This window comes from Pecten maximus, chromosome 10 (genome assembly GCF_902652985.1).
Source record: "Pecten maximus chromosome 10, xPecMax1.1, whole genome shotgun sequence".
NCBI classification, from domain to species: Eukaryota; Metazoa; Mollusca; class Bivalvia; order Pectinida; family Pectinidae; genus Pecten; species Pecten maximus.
Genome location: NC_047024.1, coordinates 18325032 through 18346191, shown reverse-complemented (window position 1 = coordinate 18346191; position 21160 = coordinate 18325032). Strand labels below are relative to the sequence as shown.

Here is a 21160-nt window from a genome sequence, read left to right as displayed (position 1 = left end):
GGGGTAAGTCACATTATCAAAATGAAAACTAAATTGGTGACAACGGAACCGTAAGGCAAATCAACAGGCATCAAACTCGCCCGACTTCACATCGCACAATTACATAGATAGATAGATAGATAGATATTGTTTATTTCTTTTAATTGCATGAAGATGGTAACAGGAAACAATAAATTTAAAATTTAATGATTGACATGAAAGGAAACCATCGCTTAAGTATTGCGACAACCTAATAAATCTATTTCGTTTATTTATAATTTATTTATATATTATAGACTTTCAAATAAACATTTGGTCATTTTGGCGATACTGATGGAATTCAGCAACATGAATTGTTCCCACACATCAACGTCTATTTCAATAGTATGCCGGCTTCCCAGGATCACCTTTGACAAACCAGTTTCGTCGGCAAACATGACATATTTTCCATTTCCCAGGACATTGATGACATTGTCTTGTAGCGAATCTCTAGTTTCCTGTAGTTAACAACACTGAATAATAAAGTGAGCTATTACGTTACTGCCACAATTTACATACAAGTATTTCTTTAACATGGAGATATGAGAGTTTAATCATTTCGGCTAGTTTCCAAGTATAGGCTGGGTGTTTTTCTCCTAATCTATATAGCAGATGTAACGTCAGGTTCGTGTGGATGTCCGAATATATGCTTTACTCTTGTCTTTCAGTAAGAGATTCTTTCCATTTGGTTTCCTGAGGAAAGTGAATAACATTTGTTATAAAAAATTGTCCAGCAGGTTTTCCCCGATTGTGTCTCCATAGAAGAAGAATTCCTCAAATAAACTACTAATTTGGTATTTGCAATGTAGCCTGATGATATCGGGAATAAAACCTGTCGTAATAGTCTTGAATATTTACCACATTATTTGAATATGCTCGTTGTTGCAAAATTTCCTAAAATATCAATCTTAGTTAAACTAAGAACTTGAATATAGAATCAACTGGGACAGGTAAACGCCAAATGTAGGAGAAGCAGGTGTGTTACTCTCTAGAAATAGAAAGTTAACATTAGGCAAATTAAAATCCACACATTAATCCTTAGGTGATCTTTAAACACGTTGATGATAAAGATTTGAGTAAGCTTCTAGCGTTGCACAGTTGGTAGTTTCCAGTGATTTCATAGATAATGTGTATTTAATTTATTTAGCGAATACCATTCACAAAACGCTCGTTATTAACAGGGATATGTATAGTGCATTTGCATTGTACTACACCCTAGTGAAAGAGTAGACTGCCTATCGTTGCAACATACAAATGTAGGGTTACGACATAAAATGAAGATTTTTTGAAGTGCCACATTCCCTGGTACTAAATAGTAAATTACAAGGTACGCACAAATGTTACTGACGTTCCATTTGTGTGGATCTGAGAATGTGTATAGTTAGGCTATGGTAAATGTCATATAGGATAATATATTAGTCAGAGATATTGTACAGATTTTAAAATTGATCACAACATATCTATTCGTCCTGATACCCCATTGGCATCGTCTGATTAACCGCAATACGTTCCTGGTATTGCATATATCATACTCATCAGAATACGTTTGAAATAGTATAACATAGTTTGAGAATAAAAATCGTACGGAGTGTGTGTTTTAGTTTTGATCCGGCAAAATCTTACAATTTTTTTATTTTCTATTAATGTTTATGCATGAAAGACTATTCTTCAGTTTAGTGTTTTTTATAGCGGACCTGAAAAAACCTAGATAGACGTAGAAGATACATGAAAATGTAATTTACTGACAAAAGTGGGCTGCCATTACGTCATTAGGATTGCTAGCACAACAGCAGTTATCTTCCTTTGTTCAGATTATACCAGATGACATAGGTATACTCGAAAATCCACTGGTGTCTCTTCCAAAAGAGTTATCTAGATTATATATTTTCTTATCTCGAAAACACACTTCTTATATTTGCCTATATCTATTAACTGTTTTATTCTGAGGTAGTCATATGTTCGATAGAAAGTTTTCGCCTTTTCTCGCGAATAATGTGTATGATGAGTTTTGTATAGACTTAAAGTTAGGATAACATCCTATGCACTGTAGGTAGAAAATGATTCAGATTTCATTGATTTATTGAGCCAACCCAGCCTGGAGTAGCAAATCTGAGTTTTTTTGCCATGGTTCACACAAACAAGAACTGCTGTGCTGTAGTGTTTGTTTATTTAGTCAAGACGACACTCTTTAACAGGTTGACAGTACATTATGATGAAATACGCCGATACTAAAAGTGAAGTGATATACTACAAATCAATCTAATAGTTAAACTAAACTAAACATTTTCCAAAAGAAATGAGTAAGAGTATGCGTCGTCCGTTCAAACAAATACACTCGTTATTTGAATATAATATTTCCTAAGGAGAATGTTACAAAGAAGTGTTTCAATAGAATACTAATACTACAACCTCGCGCAATGATATACACAGATCATCCCATGAAATGTGTTCAATGTTGCGTTTTTTTAAACACATTTTATCATTTACAGATATAATAAATCTGTCAAATATGTCGAAATCCTCAGATTAAAATTCAAGTATTTATATTGTGGGAAGTACCTGTCCATACGTCTTCTCAAACTTATCACCAAAAACTAGAAGTTAAGCTTTGATGAACTGGAAAGCTTGACACGATATCTTCTGAATGTTGTTGAATATCTTCAATGTTAAGGTGAATATAGCATTTTGTCTGTTAATTTCAACATGCTGTTTTCCTCGTTAACTTAGCACTACATACTGGTTTAAACAACATTTATTGACAGATAGACAAATAGATAAAATATATTTAGCATGTACATTAAGGATCCAAAGTACATACATCAACCCGTCTTTTTCTTCATGCAATCGGCGATGTGACGGCAGTGTAATGCATTAATATAACATATTGAAGAACAGTGAAGGAGGAGGAAGTACAGTGATTGAGAAAGAGAGAAAATTCGAGCAAATTCAACGAACACCATCTCTTCAAACATGGGTTTGGTTGCAAAGGAAATAGGATGAAACTGTGTATGTTTCGTTTAGATAAAGCATTTGTAGGATAATATATATTGTAATACAAATTTAAACAAGGACATGTAGATATTGTTGATATTTAGCGTTATCAAATTGACACAGCTGTTGTTTGAGTGTCCATTTAGCACGTCTGAATGTCGAATGACCATATGTCCTAGAAGACAATAATACTTGAAACGAAATCATTCCTACCGTAATAACACATTACTGAGTAGAATAGTGATACTGATGTAATATACCGTTCATGATCAACGAAAAACTTAGCTACAAAGAAATACCTCAGAATTAGTGATATTTTGTTGAATCACACGAAAAAGGAACATTCGTTAATAGAAATGCATGGTAATTACATTCGTACTTCAAATAGTTTTGTTCGTGGAAAAAGTCACATAAATGATGAAAGGTATATCTTCATTTTAGTTCAACAAATTTTATTGACAAAGATGTTCAAAGTCAACAGGATCAAATAGCAGGCAAAGTCTATAGAAATTCTCTCCTATGGTGGCTAAAGTAATAGATTGATATTTGTATATTACAGATATTGAAAGGAAAATTATAAAATATAACAGTCAAAGGGAGATTACTCATTCGTATATCTTAATTACATTTACATTCACACATCATACACACATACTATAATTACAACTATTTGATTATTATGAACATATCATATAAACTAGATGCCACTCAGAAATTGAAAGACATTGACCAAAAGTCAATGTGCATATATTGCACTTGTCATAGCTGTCCATACTGTTAATTTTCTTTTACAATATAACTGAAAAACGAAAGCCAGTTTATATATGTACTTAAATTGATAAAATATATGTTGTATAACAAAAGTGATGAGATAAAGTACCAAACAAACATGCTCAACGAGAGGCTCTCAAAATATCCTTATAAGAATAGAATTTACAGAAAAGTTATCAGAGTAGAAAAGAACCTATACTGGTACATTGTGAAGTGTACATTTTATCATACAAAACAAAATCAAGAAAGATGAGATCATGGCTGATTAGATCATATAGAGATTAAAACGTCTCGTTTCGCCAGTAAATAGTTGCACATCATAGAATAGGTCATAGTCAGACAGCCTCGAAGAAAAATCTTGGTGTCAATATGGTAAGGATTTCTATAACTGCTAATATAATTAAATAGAGAACGTCCAATGGTGTCATACATTGGACACTTATAAAAATAAGAAATAAAAAATAATGTGAGACGGTTTAATATTAAAAAAACAGGCACAAGATGGATTGTGTGTAAGATGGCCATTGAATAAATCAAAATTTAAATTACTACAAGAATTTCTGATTTGACAAAGAATAACATTAGCTCTTCTATCTTCTATCCCCTTCTGTTTTAAGAAAAATGTGTTGATTCAATTTCAATAATTACATCTTTATTCAGTTGGTGTTAAAAAGCTGTAGGGGAGTTAAGAAGTTATTATCAGAAGTGTTAATAGTGCGACACATTAGAGGAAAGAAACTATAAAAAAGTGGTTAGTTCTGCAAATTGGTTGATTAAATATACCTGTTTGTCTGAGGGAATAGGGGTTGTTATTTTGGCTGTAAACAAACGGATTTAGGACATCTTGTAAGTACTGAGGTGAGAGCAAATACGCTATTGAATGCAACATTATTTGTTTGCGTTTGTCTCGTCTTATTGACAGTGGTTATATCTTGACCTAGTTTGAATTCATATTGGACTCCTATTTCAACTTAATAGAGTTACACCTGGTATTTTCAATGCAACATACGCAAAATTAGGAACATACATGACCTTGAGGTGAAAAAGTTCACAATTTGCATGTATGTCTCGTAACCCCATTCGTGACTTTCCTGGACTGAAGAACAGCGAAGTGATAGATCCGAATAATTGAATGGGACTTTAAAACAACAACAATGTGAATGTTATTTTTTTTTTGCCATAAATAAATATAATCTCAATTAGGGAACCATAAGTTAAAGATAATGTTGGCATTAAAAAAACGAAGGAAATACGTGTATTAAAAAGTCCTACCGTGCTAGCGGAAACGCCATAAAAAAGTGAAGTCATAGCATTCATCCTTATGACATACCTTAGCATGTCCGTACAGACTTTTTCAAAGAAAAGGCTATTTTTGCAATAACAAGTTATGTGTAGAATATTGGCAATTAATATCATTGCTAGAAAGCTGTAAAATCAGCGATTTTCGAGTTAAAGCCTTATATATTTAAGGTATGACGTCATGAATTGGGTTTTTGCAATAACATCTTCATACTGTGGCCTACATTTTACAATATATACAATGATTCTATCTGTTACCGTTCAAGAGATTTTGAAATGTCCAATAGGTCTTTTCACAAGTTAGTGAGAAACAGCAATTATCACTTTGTTGATATTTCTTCAGTTCCGCCCAATGCACTATTTCAGTATAAAAAAAACATTGATTCTTGTCATTCTAGGAAACTATCTGAACGTTTTTGCTCATTTCCCTGAAATCAATCGTGCTTGAACGCCAAGTCACTATCATATACCGTATAAGATATTGATTGATACACATTTTATGACAAATACTGATGTCTGTCTGTCTGAAGATATAACTTGCTGTTCTGACACAATAAATATGAGCACGTACGCCGTAATATAGTTTATATGCAATAGTCAGTACTTTTTAATGGTTGGTAATGCCACTTCATTTCATTGAAGTTGTTCAACTTAGACTTTTATTTGTAAAAAAAATATAAGCGATTATATATACCTTGAAACAGCTGCTACTTCTTGTGAATTATAAGATGAAATACGTTTATTACCAGTACATGATCATTTAAGATAGTCTACACCAGAATCAAATCGGGCAAAGCCTATGCAAGCCTTCTCTTTATAATTTGGGAACGATCAAATCATTGAAATTATATATACTGAAGACGTTAAATAATGAATAAGTCATTTAAATTAGTATACGAGAAAGAGTTTAAAAGGGTAAATATGTTAAAAAAAACTAGCCTCAGGAAAACGTCTTTTAAAATGAATAAAACATCATTTATGCCTATGTTGGAATATGCAATATGTATTGCTTATATGTTTATTTGATAATTTCAATTATGTTTATTTGATAATTTCAATTATGTTTATTTGGTAATTTCCATTATGTTTATTTGATAATTTCGATGTTTTTTTTTATATAAATATATCACTCCTATATATTTACGAGTAATAAGGGACTGATGCTTGTCATTACTATAATACAAATACATGCAAATACCTGATAGAGATAATCCATCAGTAATTAATGAATTTGTTGCAGTTTTAAAATAATAGTACTTTAATCACAGAAAAATGTATATCAACTTCTAAAATGTCAAGAAAGGCTGAAGATACGAAGACCACCACGGAAAGAATCTGTTTTTAAAATTGTATAAAGAATACGTGTTATATTTGTGTGGTAATTAATGGTTTCATTGATGGAAAGGCTCCTTCTTAATGAAAATTTTCTTCAGTGACAAACTGCTTCAGCTAATATAAATTCTGATATGAATCCTATTTTTGGTGTAGATGCCTTAGCCAAGGGCAGACTATGTAATGCTTATATTATACTTAAATACAGAAAAGAGGCTTTTGAGTGAATTTAAGACCATGATTTATTTTCACAAATTGTATAGTTTTAGAACCACTGAATACAAATGAACAATATGATTATTTTTGAAAACAAACTATGACCTTCAGAATTTGTGTTCTGAATTTTAGATCAATGCATATACATGGATGGGATTCATAATTTAAAAATATTTTGATGCTAAACATTATGATTATGTAAAACATGTGAAGTAAAGGAAAATAATAAATGTAATTTTTGCGAAATCTGACAAGCAGGCAATTTCATTCGCTGTAAATGATACCTTTGTTTCACTTAGTTATAGTTAAAATTAAAAAAAACCACCAAAAACACGGAAAATGACATATTGCAATAAGTATTAGATATATAAGAGTGTATTTGCATACTATACCTGAGTAAGTTGATCAATAGTAAGTTGCTGTCATCCCCTCAGGTGAGTGTTGTATGTATACTTACCTGTACAGTGATGAGTCTAGTTAGTATAACGTGTTGAGAGTTCTAGTCTTCACATCCTGATCTAATACAAATAATGTGATAGGCGAATCATTAATGATCGTTAATGTTATCTTTAAAGCTAATTCAAAGCAGATTATCAAATAATGTCTAGAGATTTAAGTAAAAGTGACGTTGACAGTCCTAATGAAAATATAACAACTGATCCCGCTTCTGAAACTACTCTGAAAGAAGCATTTGCAGTGCATCTATATTCATCAGATTTCAAAATTTAGCCGATTCCGCTGGCGATTATTTTTCTTTCTGTCCATATTAAAGACTCGATATTGACATGAAAATGAACGAAATCTTTTTACGAAGCTTACACATCTTTAAACTAACAGGCGAGACAGCACGTGACCTGCCCGAGGCAGGGTATTGTTTTATATCGATTCATCATCTACCGTACTGCACAAAATCTGCATTACCTGTGTTATTAGCTGGCTAGACCTCATTCTTACCTGAAAATCATTTTTCACACGACCTGGCTTGACAGCAATTAGTGAATGCGATATAGCCTAAAGTATATGATACAACATATATTGGCATCAACAACAAAAACAACAACAATTTATTTTAACGTGTATGAGGTTATACCTTCTATATACATAAATGAAGTTTAATTCGCTAATGATGTCTAATCTATTTCCTCTAGCCATCTGATAGCATATTTCTTGTCATTCCGGTCATGACTAGCATTAGAATGACAAATTATTACATACAACTAAAGCTCATAGAAAATACACCGAATATGAAATCATTTGTGAAGTGCTTATCAGAACAGGTAACAAAGTCCCTGCAAAGTTCTCGAATTTTTTCCTATAGATATATTGACGATGTGTTATTTTGAAATGACAAAACATATGACCATTTCAGCTGGATATATCCTGCAGATCCTGAAATCAAGAACACGTCAGACTCTTCAATATCAGCCGCTTACCACGATCTTTACTTAGAGCATAACCAACAGAGTTACCGTGCAACTGGGCTGTATGATATGCGTGATAATTTCAAATTTCCACATTTTTAATTTTCCATTTCTAGATAACAACATCACCTTACCCGGTGTTAATTCGATATTAAAGGGCTTGTTCCTTAATTACGATTGATTGACAGATGTCGACTGCTTACGGAGAAATTAACAACACATTTTTGAGAGATGTACATTGATGAAGATCATTGGGAAGTCTTTAATCAACATCATCATCCCATTTGAAATATTCTCTATTTCCTAATGCGATCAGAAGTCAGGCGTGTTTAATGCTTGGTGATATGACGATTCCGGAACATCCGGTCTTGTTCGCGTTTCCTTTTTAGCAATCTCAATGTAAATCTGTATGTTGTATTCTTTGCATATTTCCGTAAAACAAAAAATACGGCTATCTATTCAATCCATATATATATCGTAATAATATATCCTAATGGATGAATGCCTGATCAGTTAAAGGGGCATTCCTTCGTTCAAGCCATCATAAATATCCACTATTTCTATTGGAGAAATCTTTATCCGAACGATGATTATATGAGTGTTTATGTTTACAGGTAATGAAATAAACACCGAAATGTACAGGAAAAAGACGTATCGTATATAAATACCGTGGCCTTGCGGTAATTAGTGATACTGCGACTGGAATTAAGAATTTTCAGGACTTATTACTGGAAGAATGTTGGTTTCCCATCAGATTAAAAGTGCCTTAATATCATAAAGATTATGACTTTTACTACTTTGATAAAACACATTTTTTCAGTAAGTTTAATTTTGACGACATACTTTTTTTAAATTTTTATTCTAACGAAGGAATGCCTCTTTAAATACATTACATTTGTCGAGTGGGTATATTCTTGCTAATACTTAAAGATAATTTTACACAATGTGTGGGCTGTCACTCTAATCAAGCTAATTTCGATAATGACATACATGCGTATATAATGTGACAAACAATGACAACTATATTACGTATAACCTGCCCTGCCTTTACATTGTATTGTCGCCTGCGGCAGAATCGACACATACTCTGGGCGAAGTCCGCACGTACGCATCATCTCCACTCGTCTGTACAGCAAGTTAGAGGTAGTCAGAACCTACTCAAGTTACAATGGCATTGTACATCTGCTAATCAGGTAAGATAGCTCTTTATTTATCTTTTGAAATTTAGGTTAAAACGTTAACACCACGTTTATACTCGCGATATAACGTTGTACTGGAAGCTGATTGGTGACTATTTATAGAAATAATTTTATTCTGGGAAATAATGCTGTTGTTCAGCTTTCTTGGTCTTTCAAAGCTCCAATCATGACTGTAGAAACTGCACTTGTTGACCTTTTAAAGACGGATGTTTTAATTACATTTTTCCTTTTTTACCATTGTAGTGTTTAATTCGTGATGATTAAAACGTGTGGACTTAACATCTATTCCGCATGGATGCCGTACCTACTAAAACAAAGGGGATGAGATTCAGGAATAAACGAGCCTTATCGGCAATATTGGTATGCTGTGGGGTTGGACTTTTATGGTGTATGTAAGTACTTGATTTACTTATTTTTACATATGCATTTGATTTATAAATTGACCGTTGATATTTACAAAATACAAAAAAAACGAAAGATGAAATATTGCTGTTATTGGTTGATAATATTAAAATTATGAATGTTATACAGCCTCCATATCAGCACGTATTTTTACAATTATATGTTTGTTTTACCAAAACTGTAACAATGAATGATAGTATTTGAAAAATGTGTCGTTAATATGTCGTACTTACAGACAGATATACTAAACGTTGATATACACAGCAGATAGCCTGTGGCTACGTCACAATTTTCTTAAGTATTGTCAGCTTGTTAGACTGATATAAAAAAAAAACATGACACTCTATGATGTTACATATATTTAGTATATACATTTTGTAAGCTTGACGGAATATTATTTTTCATGTATAGGATGAATTTAAGGATTTAGAGAAATAATGCAAACTATACAAAACTTCTGTCGTAGCTTAACATGTGCTTAACAGACCTAAACAAAAACATAAGGCACATGAAACAAAGAATGACAGGTCGTACACCCACGTGACAATTGTCATACCGAATGAAAAATGCATATATTATGGACACTTGTGTAACTGTCCGAAAATGAAAACATGGTATGTAAAGTAAAACAAAAACATTTCCTTGTGTGGTACATACTCTCGTAATCCTGATATTAACATCACATCAATCATGCTGTCATTTCATCGAGAAATATCATTGGTGAAGTTCACACAAATGTCATTCGATTTTTGATTATACATTTTACTACATTAATTAAACCATCCTACATGACAGTATTGTCAGTGAACTTTTAATATTGCCCCTTTCTTCCACTAATTTTATTATTTCTTTGGCAGATGGAATATCTCAGCATATCGAATATTGTGTTCGTAAATAAACACATCAGATTAAATCCTACACAGATTTAACTATCTAAGCAACACACGTTATCGGCCAAAAAATAAACACAAAAATGTTTAAAAACGGCCAAAAATTCAAATACAAAAATGTCAAACATAGCATGTAGTATTATGTTTTTTTTAAAGAACTATCTTATTTTAATTCATGTTATCAAATAAAACCATTAAACACAATCGGTACTAACTGGATATATAATTTACATATATTTGTAACTTTGGTGAATTTAACTTGATTGACGTCCAGTAGTCGGATTTCTTTAGAAGAATTAACTATCTAGATAGTTATGTGATTACAATAAAAAACATAACCACAGTTTACTACTAAATTTCTTTATCCTGAAACAAACATCACTGATGGAGTGGTTAAGGTGTCCCGACACTTTATCACTAGCCCTCCACCACTGGGTCGCTAATTCGAAACCTACGTGGGGCAGATGCCTAGTACTGACCGTAGGCCGGTGGTTTTTCTCCAGGTACTCCGGCTTTCCTCTACCTCAAAAACTAGACACGTCTTTAAATGACCCAGGCTGTTAATAGTATGTTAAAGAAAATAAACCAAAAACCTAATTGAGGGGGAAAAACAATCTGATGCATGACTTGTAGTCGGAAATTCATGCATTTATCTTATTTTTAAGTGTTTTTTTTGGTATTATTTATTGGCAAATAAACGTGTTTCAGGCCAGTTACGGATGTCTAAATAATGACGTTTTACTCGATTAAACTGTGACGAATCAATGCTTTAACTGGAACCTGATTTTAAATGCTGTGTTAAATGATTAAGGAACACTGTTGACAATGCTTTGTCATGATAGATCATGATCTGTCAATGACGTAATCTCCTGCTAGGTTTTTTTCTTGTTTTAATTCAAGAATGCATAATCTATGCATATTTCACCAATAAAACCCAACACTCATTCTTGCAATTTCACAGAGGTTTTTGTGCTTTCTGTTTTCTTTCTTTATTCAATGTACAAGAATTTTATGTTTTACTAAATAGCTAATAATCCAAAATGAAAAGGTCTTGAAATCTGATTACGCTGTTTCTATAAACCAAACATCAATGTTTCGCCAGGCTGATCCTACTTTTTACACAGTTTCAAATAAATGTGTTCTAGTTTCTTTCTGGTAATTGAAGAAGTGGAATTTATATTTTGAGCTTTACTTGTCAATTTAAGATATAAATTTTTTATTTCATTCTGTATTGAAACAAACCATTGGATATTACAATCTTTTGTTGTGTAGAATGGTATTTCATAACGTTGCTCATAATTTCTGGTCTTTTTTTTTGGTTTTTGCCCAGATGATTTCTTGTGTTTCTATTAGACGTGTCCTTAAATTTCATTTTTTCATATGCCATGGATTCCCTTTTTGCTTTAAATTAATATCTGTATGTGAAATGATATGAAATAATATGAATGGTCAATGGTGTTTTGTTAACTTCATTGCTTGCATATTCCACATTCTACATAGATGGATTATCGAGAAATTAAGCTAAACAATGTAAAATCGTTTGACTATAATAAAATGTATCCTTGACATTGGCAAAAAGAAATGCACCATCAGAGATATTACTTACATTTTGTCTTCATACATCTTTATCTGTGAAGGAAATGAAATTTATTACATATAGGTAAACCTGTCACTGCCAATTCATCACATAATGCAGCGAAACAGGAAGGACTCCAAATGATGGAATGATGCATTTAGTTCATTTTTCAATGACGCGTACGCATAATCAGTTATTCTTTTCAATAAATAAAAAACATAAAAATCACATCCTTCAATTAGGACTTTGGGATTTAAGCTTTACGTTATGGTTAAAAATACAAGCATTACACAGGATTGTATGGGCATGAAACCTTGGCAATACTTCTTAAGAAAACAATACTTTTGACGACGGCTACTTCTAAACAAATATGTATTTACACATAGACCTCACGTGGAGATTAATATACCTTTGTTAACTATGAGCGCTAAACTGTAAATATTTCAGATGAATTTTTGACAAGAACCTTAGCATTATGTATTTTTTTTGTCTTTGTGTAATTTATAGATTAATTAACATTATTTACATTACTGTGTGAGATCGTAGCTTTTTAATTTAGTCTACTGATAATAGATTATTCATTTGTATTTTATGAAAAGTAGATATTCCAAAACTGGCAATAATGTATATACTGATCACCTATCAGTCATCACTACTCTCAAAAGAATGTTTACAAAACCCTCACAAACTTTCTATTTGGAATGTTGAATGTTTCGTCCTTTTTATGTTCGACACACACGTTTTGTTAATGCCTCCAATCCATTATCTTTTCAGGTATCAATACGCAACCATTGAAGAGATATCCAAATTCGAGACAACTGTAGGAGGTTTACGAATATTCGATATAACGGGACAACATCCCTTCCAACATGCCAATAAAGTGCCGGATGTTTTACGAATTCCTCATTCAAATAAAGAGTCCAGTTTTCACATTCCCAGAAACGCTTTACAACGATATCAAACATACACCAAGCTGTCTGTGTCTGACGGAGACCGTCACTTCTCTATAAATAACTCAAAAATCGAAATCCAATTGCGCCAGTTCCGTGTCGGAGACACCCTTAAGGTGCAAATAATGTTATATGACAGAAGTGGGGCTCCTATGACGACAGGGGGAGACTACGTCAGGATTTGGTTAAGGGAGAAGTCCACCAAATCTAACGTCAATGGCTACACCATTGACCATGGTAACGGAACATATACTGGAGTGCTGACCTTGCCTTGGGCAGGGTCACCGGAAATTATAGTTTCTCTGGGTAACACAAAGGAACACGTGACATTGTTTGTGAACACTACAGAAACACACGGATTACTCTATGCAATGAGTTCGCAGTTCATCAGCTCAGATGGCAAGCATAAAGTAGCTTCAAAGTGTAGTCCATTATTTGACGGACTAGCAAACTGTTATGACAACTCTGGGTGCAATTTGACGGAAATAAATTATGGTATTCCGTGGTTCTGTTGTAGGCCGAAGTCGAAATATGTGGATTGTAACGACATGAAAAAAATCAAGTGCACGGATGAATCAAACTACTTGACTAATGATATGTTATTTGTGTCGGAGTAAGTATACACCTCTCAATACGTTCAACTTCCGTTCAAAACGCACACAAAAATATCAATTTTGTTAGGATAATTTTATTGAATAATTAACTGAGATGTTCATGGCAAATGAGCATGACCTTTCTTCTAGACTAGTTATATCATAAACGGCATACGTATACGTTTATGAATAAAAAAGTACTTTCAAATCTATGTGAGGTCAGCCAGATCTGTAACAGAATCAGCATAATTTTTTTTAATGATTATCATTTGCCTTCATCCTCTAGAAAATCAGTATTACGTATATATTTCTTCCTTTAATGGTAGCAATACCTCCTCTGTCATTAAGATATAACCGGTTACTGGATAACCGTACAGGTAGCTGTTCGAACAGTTATCCGTGATACCCTCACAGGTAGCTGTTCCATCAGTTATCCGTGATACCCTCACAAGTAGCTGTTCCATTAGTTATCTGTGATACCCTCACACATAGCTGTTCCATCAGTTATCCGTGATACCATCACAGGTAGCTGTTCCATCAGTTATCCGTGATACCATCACAGGTAGCTGTTCCATCAGTTATCCGAAATACCCTCACAAGTAGCTGTTCCATTAGTTATCCGTGATACCCTTACAGGTAGATGTCTGTCAGTTATCCGTGATACCATCACAGGTAGCTGTTCCATCAGTTATCCGTGATACCCTCACAGGTAGCTGTTCCATTAATTATCTGTGATGCCCTCACAGGTATCTGCTCCATTAGTTATTCGTAATATACCGCACAGGTAGCTGTTCCATTAGTTATCCGTGATACCCTCACAGGTAGCTGTTCCATCAGTTATCCATGAAAACCTCACAGCTAGCTGTTCCATTAATCAACCTGTAATACATTCAGGATCTTTAAGACGTTTCCGTTACAAGTCGGAATTCTTGAATTCTTAAAATAGACCAAATAACGACCGTTGTGTCATATTATCATACAGTGTCATGGATAACTTAACGTACTGAATATTTCACGATAAAAGAAACAAGAAAAGTATGCTGAACAACAACATTTTAATTAAAGCTTAGAATAACACATTTTTCTCTGACATACCCCCATTAAACAATCGTGTTGCTATGTAACACGTTACATAAACTAACATTTTTCTGTTTCCGATTTTAACGTCATTTCCGCTTAAAAATCCTTACCTCTATTATCCTCTCATCCTCTATTCGTATTCTTGACTTTCCTGGAATTATTTCCAGTTCCGTTTTTCATTTTACTTCCCCTCCCCTCAGCTTTGGTCTGCCACGAGGTATTTTCTGTTTTTGTTCATGGCGATGATGCAAATTACCATGTTTTTTTTTTTCGAGGCAACATTCAGATATTTAGTGGTACTGTCATTATTTTCATTCCTCTCTATATTCTCTCCAAGTGTTTAAAACAGACACCACTCAAAATTATATGTTTTAGTGATAACTTCATTTCATCATAATCGAGAGAATTTTTTCTCTCAGAAACTTTCTGAAACACGAAAACGTGCCAAGTGCTACGTATTCCGGGACTTTAAATCACCTCCCCTTTTATTATTTATCATCTGAGACTCTTTCCAACACTTTCCCTAGCATCACGGACGAGTGCAAGAAGGACAAAACAGCCGTTTGACCCAGTTCTATCATACTATTAAATTCATGTATTTCCCATATTTTTGTCCATCCCTCGCGTATTTTTGTCCATTCCTCGCGTATATGTAATGGCTTCAAAATGTATATACAATGTATATTTTTCTTATTTTCGCTAATAAATCATTTATATTATTTTCAATTCCTCTGCCTGTTTAAATAAACTGTTTGGTCAATCAGACATAAGCCATTGGGATGCACGTACAAATTGATAAGAACCTGAAAGTACAGTTTTTCGCTCTTAATATCATGAGCATACAAAATATCATGGGGAAACGGGAAATATAATCCATATTTGCAGCACATGCATTAAACTAAACAGATTCTCATCAGCTAACTAAACAAGATATGACAAAAAAAACCACACGTGTATGTGGTGTCCGATATGATACGACGAAAATGGACAGGAGCGACAGGAGATCAGGTTGCAACGTTGTCTGCAAGTGACAGCAGTTTATATTATCCCCCAGGCGACTAATGGTGATGTCGGCTTATCACAATGACATGTCGTGTTGACCCGAGCTAGCCATGCTAGTTACAGACGAGTCCATATGTATGAATATGGGGCATAGGTGCCTTGTAATTCAACGAATCAACCACGGTCAACTGTAAAAACAAAAACAAAACAAAAAATGTCAGAGGGACTTGATAACTCACGGTGCATACGTATGGTTTCTATAATACATATATAAGTAATAGGTCGAAATTCGTGTCAAGTCCCTGTTGCTAACAGCAGATTTTAACATCCTGAGCGACAGGGTTCTTCTTCGTCTTCTCGATGATGCTAATATGGGAGCATTTGTGAACAATGGAATTTAGGCAAACATTTGTTGTTATTTAACGAGAACATAACATGTAGATTGTGGTATGGCAATCTAATTTAAATCTAGATGGTCATTCTCACTACGTTACATGGACGTAGTGAGAATGACCATCTAGATTTAATCAGATTGGGAGTATGGGGAAGGGGTTGTGCTGATACGAATATTGCAACAGACTTGCGGTGTTAAAAAAACATGTAATAATCCTCTTAGATTTTCCTATTTTGATATTTCAGGTTGAAGTCAATGAAATAAGATTCGCTATACTCTAAACAAAATGCAATATCTTAAACAAAAATACTTATAAACCACGCTCGCGTTTATTTTGCATTATTGCATAAATTATTGCCCTGAGTATATTACAAAACGATATTCGGTGATTCAGACCCATTGGATACAAAACATCACTCATGATATACAATATGAAATCAGTGCTTATCCCGAGAGGACAAATATCATAGAAAGATGAATTGTTATTTTGACAATCAATTTAATAACTTTATAAACATGTTATATCTAGGTGATCTAAAGATGTTTCCAGAAATAATATTTGTATGTGACGATTTTACGCTCAGTATATCATCATGTTATTTAAAGTTCGTATATGTGTTTGATGTTGCAGTGTACGTCATATCCGGTTTCCGCCAATAAAGATCAGAGTCAACGAAGGTGAGTAATCGATACGTAATCGATACGTAAACAATACAAAATCAATTCGAAATCAATTCGAAATCAATTCGAAATCAATACGAAATCAATACGAAATCAATACGAAATCGATACGTAATCAATACGTAGTCAGTACGAAATCGATACGAAATCAATACGTAATCAATACGTAATCAATACGAAATCGATACGAAATCAATACGAAATCAATACTTTCTAATCAACTAGATGAGACTTTTTCAAATTTATTTTACAGTAAATTGAAGATTTACAAATAATTAGACTGACTTTATGCTTAAATTGCCATTTTCCTTTAAACTGTAGACAAAACAAAGTTTTTTTTCAAGTCCTCGGTTTGATTAAGTCCATATATTTTGAATCGCACACTACGATTGTATTATACATAGCTGGTAAAGTATTAAATTGTTCTACATGTTTGATAACTTTGATTATGACGTCATGTCATCATGTCAAGTTTCTCATTTATCTAATGTCAACTCTGGTCCCCAAAGTATGTCTATATTGAATATAAATTGATCGTTTAATAGAAATTAAAATGCAAAACCTGTTTGTGTATATCTGAATGTAAATTGTATTCAATAGAAGCTGAAAAACCAAATGTGAGTAATTTTGAATATCAGGTGAAGTTGAAGTTGAAGACCCATAGGATTAATTCCGTATTTGAAGCACATAGTCAGACCAAATTGGTCTTAGAAAAAATATCTCCCCTTGTCTTCTACCAATCTGCACTAAGGAAATTTAATGGTTGTTGACCTTGTCTGATGTTCAACGATGTGGTTTTATTGTCGATCATGACTTAATGGGTGTCCACTCTGTCCACTCTGGCCTTGGTCAGAACTGACCTGTATAATTATATAGTAAAGATTGAGGCCATAATGACAGGTGACATATATGTATACTATGCGAAATCGTGCATTCTTTGGAAGTCCATTGTCTGTGTCCTATCAATTTCCTTTTGTTCTCGGTCGGAGCTACTATTGACCTTAATATCCAGTTGATTTAAAGCTGATTTACATTGATAGATTTTTTTTTGGCTTTTAAGGAAATTCTAAAATATGTTCTACTATTCAAATCGCCCTGGGTCCGTGGTCCGTCCGTAGTCCGGCCGTCGTCCGGCCGTCGTCCGTCCATCGTCCGTCCGTAAATAATCCTTGTTGTAGCTATTTCTAGAAAAGTAGTGGAGGGATATTTTTCAAACTTCACATTAGGATTGCCTTGATCCATAGTTGTGCTCGTTTGATTTTTAATTTGATCAGGAAAAAAATGTCCGACAGACAGCAATCTTTGATTTTAACAGTTAAACTTTCTTTATCGTTTTCGTTTTGTTTTTGTTTTTTGCTTTTTTGAGCAGTACCGAAGGGAGATTTTTTAAGCGTCATAATGTGTAGGTTTTCCTCAGTCCCTAATGAAATTCTGAGTCTGATCGGGAAAATAAACCGGCCGACAGGCGGCCATCTTGGATTTTTCAGGTGAATTTTATCGCTTTTTCTCAGAAATTTCTTCTTAGACATGCCTTTGGTTTCATTTCTTGATATCAGATAGTTAAGGCGAAGGTAGAGAGAAAAGATCAGTCTTACATAGAACCATCAAAGTCCATTCAGTGGTTGGCGCCAAGTTCTTTCTTGGATCTTTTGTTTTCTGTATTTTTTTTTACTTTCAAAATTTGTATTGTTCGCAATTCAATATTTTATCTTGTAGATGTATGGCAGTTCCGCCAGCAGTGAAGAAAATTTAATAAAAAAAATATTTGTTTTTATTTCCAGGTTCGGTGTCTAGCCTTCAATCCCCACCCATCACGTGCTATGATCGCGCGCGAGTGGACACGTGGGAAGATTCGACACCGGCTGGGTACTACCTCCATAACCAGTGGATCAGTCTACATTGTACACCAAAGTTCCGCTCCGGAAGTTATTCGTCATGTTTTAAGAATAAACGATTTGTTGTGTTAGGAGATTCTAATAGTAGGGGGACATTCATACAACTTGCCACCTTGTCAAGTTCAGAGTACAAAACAACAAAATATACAAAGGGAGATCACTGGCACGAACTCCTCGAGGCTGAGAACACAGATTTAAACTTAGAATTGATGTGGGCGCCGCATAACGCGCCCTTGTTTGTTAAGGATTTCCAAGGTCTTGATACCATGCGGTCAGTAGGTAGCTGGCTGGACGAAATAAGCAATGACCGTCCGATAGTGGTGGTCATTCACTTTTACTACCATCTAGCCAAAGCGACACTGGAGGTATACAAAGCTATGGTTAGAGACGCCCGCGAAGCTTTATTAAGGCTCTGGAAGAGGGCCCCAGATACAGTTGTGTTTATCCAGGGACCACATTCAATTACCTACAAAAGCGTCATAGAACCGCTGGATTATATCCGCAGATGTTACAGCCAAATTTGGTATGACGAATTAAAGGGACTTCACGACAAACTCGTTTATCTCGACTGGTGGGATATGACTGCGGGGTCGGAAAATATCGACGTCCATCCTTCAGAAGAAGTCCAGATGGATTTGACCCAAGTTCTTATGTCGTATTTATGTCCAAGTCATTGAAACCCTTGCTAAAATAGTAGTCATATAACTAGATAGCGATAGTTTAGCTTAAGTTATCCTTGTAATTGAAACGCTTCAATAAATTAGTCATAAAACTAGATGAGGACTGTATATATTTTAGTTTAAGTTATTCTAGTAATTGAAACGCTTCGCTACAATAGTAGTCATATAAAACTAGATGATGATAGTTTAGTTTAAGTTATCCTGGTCATTGAAACGCTTGTTTGTAGTGATCTTAGTTTATTTTCAGTAATTGTTGTTGCATGATGCATCTTAGTCATTAAGACGTTTATTTGAGGTCGTCCTAGTCATTGACATGTTTGATTCAAACATTTTTACTGTCTCGATATTGTTACTGGTTGTCTTCGTCTTAAATCCTATCAATAAACCAACGATTTCGAAACTGAGAAAACTCCATCGAAGAAACTTGTTGCTATCATGCTTTTAAAGCTATTCCTAATATACCGATATAAAATAACTATAATTCAACAAAGTAAAAAAAAAAAAAAAAAAAAAAAAAAACCAATACGCAAATGTGAAGAAAAATGCATAATGCTGATGTAAAATTTCCGAGTTTTAAATGTTGTGAAAATATATGGATACACTTGCTGGTTCTCATGAAATATATGAATAACATGGCATCCTTTATGTTTAAATTGAATTAATTTAATTATCTTATGGACAGTATTGGTTTAAAAGAGTTTGTTGCGGGACTGTTTTTGTTATTAAATTTAGTTTTTAATTATTGAGTTTATTGTTTGTCATAATTATATCGTACGTTCAAAATGTACTTAACAATATATGTTAATAGCATTTATTTTTAAGTCCATCGAGTCACGGCCTTCTAATAATATAACAGAATAAGTAACTACACTGTACATATGTATATAAACAAGGTATGTACTAGGGGCGTGGCAGGAGGGTTATTGATGTAAAGAAAAAACGTGTAGATTCGGCGAGCGACAGACAGGAAAGCGTCCTGTGTGACGACCAAGAGGGAGATCACCCCGGTCAAAAATACATTTTGACTTTAAATGGTGCTATTGGTCGTATTCTGATAATCTTTGTCATATCTATCATACAAAACCTTAAAACCAAAATGAATTGTTTTACACGCATAATATCAAATCATATACTAAGTATATATGTATCTTGATTTGTCATTTACAGGTCAGTACATAACCTGACGACATTATTTTGATAAGTCAACAAATACACGTAAAAATTCAAAAGTACATTTGACGACTAAAAAGAGTTAAAGTATTACGAACAATTATCGAATGTTACCTTTACTTGACCTAATACACACACTGTGCAAATGCCTTCTTCGCTAGCCAAGGCTTCTGATTATGTTTCACCTTAGATCTACAACGTAATCACAAGCCTTGGATAGAGAAGCTACGTGCCTGACAGTACAGTGAAAGAACCCGTGGAAAAGTGACTTCTAGGAATATGAATTGTGAGAAAATATTGTCCCGGTTCCCCGGTTATTTGACTTACTGTCAACAATAATTTTTAAATAATATGTATTTGTTTGTTTGTTTCCTGGGTTGATATACACGTAAACAACCATACATTTTGGCTACATCACTAATTATGTATAATTCATGTTTTATGTTATTAATATTGATAAAGAAAATTTCTTTTACGATAAAAAAACCTGGAAATTCCGATAACCACATAGAATGAAATAATAGTGATACTTTCCGTGAAATTCATATGCGAGCTACCTCCCTTATTCCATTCACTAAACTTTGACTCTTGAGATGTTTT

At 33.7% G+C, this 21160-nt stretch overlaps 1 protein-coding gene across 2 annotated transcripts; it reads left to right on the top strand.

Annotated features, from left to right (window-relative positions):
* The first annotated feature begins 8984 nt into the window (after nucleotides 1-8984).
* Nucleotides 8985-20129, top strand: LOC117336433 (NXPE family member 3-like). Of its 2 annotated transcripts, none has more exons than XM_033896946.1 (5): nucleotides 8985-9241; nucleotides 9491-9635; nucleotides 12890-13678; nucleotides 16766-16812; nucleotides 18597-20129. In XM_033896946.1, exons 2-5 carry the CDS (start codon nucleotides 9610-9612, stop codon nucleotides 19385-19387), a joined length of 1653 nt encoding a protein of 550 aa, XP_033752837.1. In that variant the 5' UTR covers nucleotides 8985-9241; nucleotides 9491-9609; the 3' UTR covers nucleotides 19388-20129. The 2 variants fall into 2 exon arrangements, with proteins under 2 accessions (XP_033752837.1, XP_033752836.1); XM_033896945.1 differs by having other exon boundaries at nucleotides 8986-9241; nucleotides 9491-9639.
* The last annotated feature ends 1031 nt before the right edge of the window (nucleotides 20130-21160 follow it).